At 72.1% G+C, this 6382-nt stretch overlaps 1 protein-coding gene across 1 annotated transcript; it reads left to right on the top strand.

Annotated features, from left to right (window-relative positions):
- Positions 1-877: 877 nt before the first annotated feature.
- On the top strand, positions 878-5783 carry PRR36 (proline rich 36). Its single transcript, XM_062179354.1, has 6 exons — positions 878-1136; positions 1219-1318; positions 1507-1619; positions 1712-4347; positions 4384-4786; positions 4872-5783. The coding sequence occupies exons 1-6, from the start codon at positions 878-880 to the stop codon at positions 5387-5389; spliced, it is 4029 nt and encodes a 1342-aa protein (XP_062035338.1). The 3' UTR covers positions 5390-5783.
- Positions 5784-6382: the final 599 nt, after the last annotated feature.

Here is a 6382-nt window from a genome sequence, read left to right on the forward strand (position 1 = left end):
GGTTGGGTCTGGGGTGAGGACAGGTGCTTGGACGAGTGCAGGGGGGAAGGTGGCGAAGCCCTAAGCGATTTCCCTTCTCTCCCCTCCCCTCGGGTCTCTGGGGTCCTCAGGCGCAGCCGTGGAAACAGGTCTGGTCCTGACCGCGAGCAGCCGCCACCGCCTCCAGCGCGCGTTTCTCCCCGCCACCCCCTCCGCGCGCTCCCGGGTTTGGCTCCGGCGCGTGCGCCCCCAGCTCGCTCGCCGGCGGCCGAGGGGCGGGGCTGGCCGGGCTCCCTCTGTCGCCACCGCCGGCGCCCCCTCCCCTCCCCTCGCCTTGCAGCCGCCGTGCTCGGCCCGGGCCCCACCCGAGGCGACCCTGCTCGCAGCGGCGGGAGGTCGGAGTCCGTGGTGAGCACGACGCGAGCAGGTGGCGGGGCCGGGCGCGGGCCGGGGCCCTGCAGGGGGAGGGGTCGGGCCCGGGAAGCTGCTCTTTGTCTCTCGGAGCCCGTTCGCGGGCAGCGGGGCCGCTCTTCCTCCCGGCAGGTGCCTGCATCCCCTGGGGGAGGCTGGGGGCGGGCTTGGGAGCCTGGCGCCGACACCCCTGGCGTGCGTTCCGGGCCCCCGCATCCAGAACCGTGGTCGCCCCCTGGCCCCAAGGCTGGCGGTCTGGGCGAGGGGTGTGTGGGGGCTCGGGGCGGGCAGGGCCCCCCGGCTTTGGGGGAAGGCAGCGAGCGTGAGACAAGGGCCGGCGGTCGGGCTGGCGTGTGGGTGCAGGCGGGACGCGGGGACGCGGATCCAGGCCGCCATGGGCGGCGATGCTGGGAGCCACATCCCGGTGGGCAGCGAAGCCGTCTAGGGCGTGGGACACTCACGGGCCTGCCTCCTCCTCAGGGGCGGGATGGACAAGCGAGACAAGGCGAAGGCAGGGGCCGCCGCGCGGACGCCGGCTTCTCGTCCTCCCGGCCTTCCGACCCCCAAGCCCCCAGGGTCTCCTCGACCCCCGCCCCCTGTCACCGCCGCAGCTCTCCGGTTGCTGGGGGCTGCGGGGCGAAGGGCCCAGGCTGGGCGGGCGGGGGCCCTCGGCACAGCGGCCCTTCCGGAGGTGGCTCCTGGAGCCGGAGCGACACGGAGCGCCGGGGCAGGCCCCCGGAGCCCAGGTACCACAGCCCCATCTCCAACCCCATCTTCCCGGCGCCCTCCTTCTCTGTGAGCCACTGACTCCACCCTCTCCCCCCGCAGCCTCCAGGGCCCCGGCGGCCGGGAGAGGGGAGCGGGCTCCTGCCAGGACCCCCGGCCCGGGCTCTGCCTGTAGCCCTGGGCGTGTCAGTGGGACCACCAGGTAACACCTTCTCCCTCGTCCCCTAAGCAAGGGTTAGCATCACAACCTGGAGCCTTTTCGTTTACCCAGGCATTGGGTCTTGGCAATCCTCGCGCATCACCAGGCACAAATGGGGTGAACCATTCCTGGTGGGCGCAGAGGTTCCATGGCACGTTTTACAAATGAGAAAAATGCAGTTTTGTGCCCAGGCCAGGCCCTGTTGGCCAGAAGGGACTTCGGCCCCCAGCTGAGGAACCTGTAGCCAGAGGAAAACCTGCAGAGACCCCTAGAAAGAGCACCCTGAACGCGGGGCTGCAGAGAGGTATGTAATCTGGGGACAAGTGGGGCTCCTGGGCAGCAGAGGGGACAGCTCGCAGGTGTCGGTGACCAGGGGGCCTTGTGCTTTGTCTCCAGACTCTGCAGCGTCCTCCACAGGCTCCCCGGCCATGGCCCGACGTTCCCGGCCCGCAGGTGTCGAGGTGGGACTCCCCCGGCCAGCTCCCGGTGCCCGGCCGCGGCCCCCAGCTGAGGCTCCCAAGAAATCTGTGGGCAGTTCTGGGGAGCGCAGCGCCGCAGAGCCCAGTCCAGCAGCCAGGAGGCGCCCCACTGCCGGTGGGGGCCTCCAGAGGCCGGCTTCGCGCCCCCCGGCTTCCAGTGCCACCCCACTCTCCTCCCCTGCGCGCTCTGGGGCCCCATCCCGTGGAACTCCGCGGGCTCCCACGCAGCCCAAGTCCAAGGGGCCCCAGGCACTGCGTCTCCCGCAGGCCACGCCCTCAAGGAAGGAGGTGGCGCCCTCGGCCACGCCCTCTCCCGCGGCTAGCACCGCCCGGCAGGCCCCGCCTCCTCCAAGCACAGCCGCTCCCCTGCCCACCACACTCCCTCCCTCCCCACCGACCACGCCCCCTCCAGCGGACGGGCTCCGCCTCCAGGCCCCACCCCCTGTGCCGGCCCCACCCCACCCACAGGCCCTACCCTGTCCTTTGGCCATGCCCTTTCCACCGGCCCCCCCTCCCTCTGCTCCACTCGCTCTGCAGACCCTCCCCTCCCCACCGGCCACGCCCCCTTCTCAAGTTCCGCCCCCACACCTGGCTACATCCTTTTCCGAGGCGTCTCTGTCTCCAGCCTCTGTGCAGAGCGCGCCTCCCGCCCAGGCTTCTCTTACTTCGCCTCCTGTTCCAACTCTCCCCTCTCCCTTGGCCACACCTCCTCCGTCTGCTCCTCTATCGCCGGCCACGCCCCCTCTGCAAGCCCCGCCTCAACCAACATCTTCATTAACCATGCCCCCTCGGTCGGCCTTATCTGCCCAGACCACGCCCCCTCCACAGGCCGCTCCTTCCCCGTCTCCACCTCCTTTTCAAGCCACGCCTCTCTCCCAGGACCCTCTTCTGCTTGAGGCGCCTCCGCTGTCTCCCTCGGCCTCCCCGCCTCCGCAGGGCCCTCCCTCTCCTCTGGTCACAGCCCCTCCGCAGGCCACGCCCCCCATACAGGCCCCACCTCCTTCGCAGGCCACTCGCTGTCCTCCAGCTCTGTACACTCCGCAGAGTACCCTTTCTTCGGGTTCAGGCCCTGTGCAGGCCACGCCCTCTCCCTTAGCCACACCCCCTGTGCAAACCCAGCCTCTGGCCTTGCCCCCTCTGCAGGTTCCAACCTCTCACCCTGCCACACACCCTTCGCCCCTTCCCTCTCCTCCAGCCTCACCCTCCCTGCAGGGTCCCCTGCCTCGTACTTCCCCTCCCCTCTCTCCTTTGGCCACGCCCCCTCTGCAGGCCTCCCCTTCGCCCTCTGCCCTGACCCCACCCCCTCCACAGGCTCCTCCTTCCCTGGTCTTGTCCCCTCTGCAGGCCCCTGAATCCCCACTGACCACGCCTTCTCTGCAGGCCCCTTCTTCCCTGACCTTGTCCCCTCTGCAGGCCCCGCCTTCTTTGACCCCGCCCCCTCCACAGGCCCTTCCTTCCCTGGTCTTGCCTCCCCTGCAGGTCCCTGAATCCCCGCTGACCATGCCCCCTCTGCAGGTTCCTGAATCCCCACTGACCACGCCCCCTCTACAGGCCCCACCCTCTTTGACCCCGCCCTCTCCACAGGCCCCTCCTTCCCTAGTCTTGCCTCCCCTGCAGGCCCCTGAGTCCCTGCTGACCACGCCCCCTCTGCAGGCCTCACCCTCCTCTCTGACCCCGCCCCCTCCACAGGCCCCTCCTTCCCTAGTTTTGCCTCCCCTGCAGGCCCCTGAATCCCCGCTGACCACGTTCTCTCTGCAGGCCCCTGAGTCCCTGCTGACCACGCCCCCTTTGCAGGCCCCTGTTTCCCCGCTGACCACGCCCCCTCCTTCCCTAGTCTTGCCTCCCCTGCAGGCCCCTGAGTCCCCGCTGACCACGCCCCCTCTGCAGGCCCCACCCTCTTCTCTGACCCCACCCCCTCCACAGGCCCTTCCTTCCCTGGTCTTGCCTCCACTGCAGGCCCCTGAATCCCCGCTGACCACACCCCCTCTGCAGGCCCCTGTCTCCCCGCTGACCACGCCCCCTCTGCAGGCCCCGCCCTCCTCTCTGACCCCGCCCCCTACACAGGCCCCGCCTTCCCTAGTCTTGCCTCCCCTGCAGGCCCCTTCTTCCCCGCTGACCACGCCCCCTCTGCAGGCCCCACCCTCTTCTCTGACCCCACCCCCTCCACAGGCCCTTCCTTCCCTGGTCTTGCCTCCACTGCAGGCCCCTGAATCCCCGCTGACCACGCCCCCTCTGCAGGCCCCTGTCTCCCCGCTGACCACGCCCCCTCTGCAGGCCCCGCCCTCCTCTCTGACCCCGCCCCCTCCACAGGCCCCGCCTTCCCTAGTCTTGCCTCCCCTGCAGGCCCCTGAGTCCCCGCTGACCACGCCTCCTCCGCAGGCCCCTTCTTCCCCGCTGACCCCGCCCCCTCCGCAGGCCCCGCCCTCTCTGACCCCGCCCCCTCCGCAGGCCCCACCTTCCCTAGTCTTGCCTCCCCTGCAGGCCCCTTCTTCCCCGCTGACCCCGCCCCCTCCGCAGGCCCCTTCTTCCCCGCTGACCCCGCCCCCTCCGCAGGCCCCTTCTTCCCTGCTGACCCCGCCCTCTCCACAGGCCCCGCCTTCCCTAGTCTTGCCTCCCCTGCAGGCCCCTGAGTCCCCGCCCCCTCCGCAGGCCCCGCCCTCCGCCCCCGCCTCCCCGCGCCCGCAGACCCCCCGCCGGCCCCCGACCCCGGGCCCCGACGCCGCGCTGTCGGGCCCGCGGCTGACCCTGGCGCTGGCCCCCGGCCCGCCGCCGCCTCCCTCGCGCAGCCCGTCCAGTACGCTGAGCGGCCCGGACCTGGCCGGCCACAGCAGCAGCGCCACGAGCACGCCCGAGGAGCTGCGCGGCTACGACAGCGGCCCCGAGGGCGGCGCCGCGGCCTCCCCGCCGGCCGACGCCGACCTGGCCGCCTGCCACCCGGCCGCCTGGAGCCGGGGGCCCGCGCCGCCGCCGCCCAGCCTCCGCGCCGCCGCAGGTAGGGGCCGCTGGGGCGCGGGGCGTCGCGGCGGGTCGGGGGGCCTGCCGCTGCCTGCGGCCAGCCCGCTGTCTCTCCCTTTCAGGAGCGGCGCTGCCGTGGCCTCCGGTCGCCGGGCCGGGCGCGGCTGACGGCCTGTGCACCATCTACGAGGCTGAGGGGCCCGAGTGCGCGGCCCCCGGCCCCGGCGCGCTGGGTGCGGGGCCGGAGCCCGGCGCCGGGGGCGGCAAGGCGCCGGCGGGGACGGCGCCCGGGACCCCGACCCGCAGCCCGAAGGCGGCGCGCTTGGGCGAGCTGCCGCTGGGGGCGCTGCAGGCCAGCGTCGTGCAGCACCTGCTGAGCCGGACGCTGCTGCTGGCGGCCGCCGAGGGCGCTGCGGGCGGCGGCGGCGGCGGCGCGGGCCCCGGGGGCGCGGGCGGCGGCGGCGTGGCCGGCGGCTCGCGGACTGCGCTCAGCGACGCCGAACTGGGCCGCTGGGCAGAGCTGCTGTCTCCCCTGGACGAGTCCCGGGCCAGCATCACCTCGGTCACCAGCTTCTCCCCGGACGACGTGGCTTCCCCACAGGGGGACTGGACCGTGGTGGAGGTGGAGACCTTCCACTGAGCCGGCCCCCAGCCCCGTCTGCTGCTCCAGACCCCTGTCTTCGGATCTCCCCCTGCAGTTACACCTTTCTTAGACCCTGCCCCCATCCCCCTGGCGTCCTGCTCTCGGTGGATCCCTCCTAGCTGTCGGCCCCACGGTCCAGCCCTGCCTTTGGCTTAGGCTTCGGATCCGCCCACATTTCGGCCCTAGATCCTCCCGAGCCCCGCCCCCGGGCCTAGGCTACGCCTCTGCTCCAACAGCCCCACCCTTAGCCTACGCCACGCCTCTGCCCCGCCTTCGGCCCCACCTGTGCCCCGTTAGCCCCGCCCCTCGGCCTGGGTCCCGCCTCTGCTGTTAGCCCCGCCCCTCGGCCTAGGCCCCGCCCCATGTCCTGTGAATTGTGTACTCTGCATAAACCGGGAACATTGGAGTCTGCGCGCCTTCGCTGTCTTTGCGGGGCCCCTGCCTGGCCGGGATGGCCCTCGGCGAGTTGGAGCTGCGACCCAGCGGTGTGGCGGGGGAGGTGGGGCTGGGGCAGGGCCCTTAGGAAATCCCAGTCCTCGGACCCCGCGCCTCCACCACGTGCGTGAACCTGTACTACTTCGGGTCTGATTTGAGGAGGGTCCGAGTGGATGAGCCGGTGCCGGGCCAAGGTGGAGGGGCGACCGCACTTCCTCATACCGCCACCGCCAGGGGAACGAATGGGAAGGGCTTGCCTGGCCCGCTGGGCAGGGCCGGGGACCTCTTCCCTACTTGTCGGTTGGGCCTGGAGCGAACTCCGTGCGGGTGGAGACCCAGGGAGGGATCACTGGCGTCCCCCTCGGAGCAGGAGCCCCAGCTCTGAGCCTGGCCGGCTGCTCACAAAGCCAGGGCAGCAGCTGGGCCTGGGGCTCCTGGAGAGGCCCCTGCTGTGGGGCAGAGGGCCCTGAGCTTGCAAGGAAGAGAGAGCCCTTCCTCTGGCCAGGCGGGTCACCAGGGGGTCCTTCCCGGCCGCTTTGGGCATCCCATTTCCAC

Source organism: Lepus europaeus, chromosome 20 (assembly GCF_033115175.1).
Source record: "Lepus europaeus isolate LE1 chromosome 20, mLepTim1.pri, whole genome shotgun sequence".
Lineage (NCBI taxonomy): Eukaryota > Metazoa > Chordata > Mammalia > Lagomorpha > Leporidae > Lepus > Lepus europaeus.

Excerpts from the sequence above, each read along its gene's own strand:
- PRR36 (XM_062179354.1), top strand. The coding sequence starts at position 878 with ATGGACAAGCGAGACAAGGCGAAGGCAGGGGCCGCCGCGCGGACGCCG. Across the intron at positions 1,319-1,506 it reads CGTGTCAGTGGGACCACCAG|GCCAGGCCCTGTTGGCCAGA; the intron begins GTAACACCTTCT and ends TTTTGTGCCCAG. Across the intron at positions 4,787-4,871 it reads CAGCCTCCGCGCCGCCGCAG|GAGCGGCGCTGCCGTGGCCT; the intron begins GTAGGGGCCGCT and ends TCTCCCTTTCAG.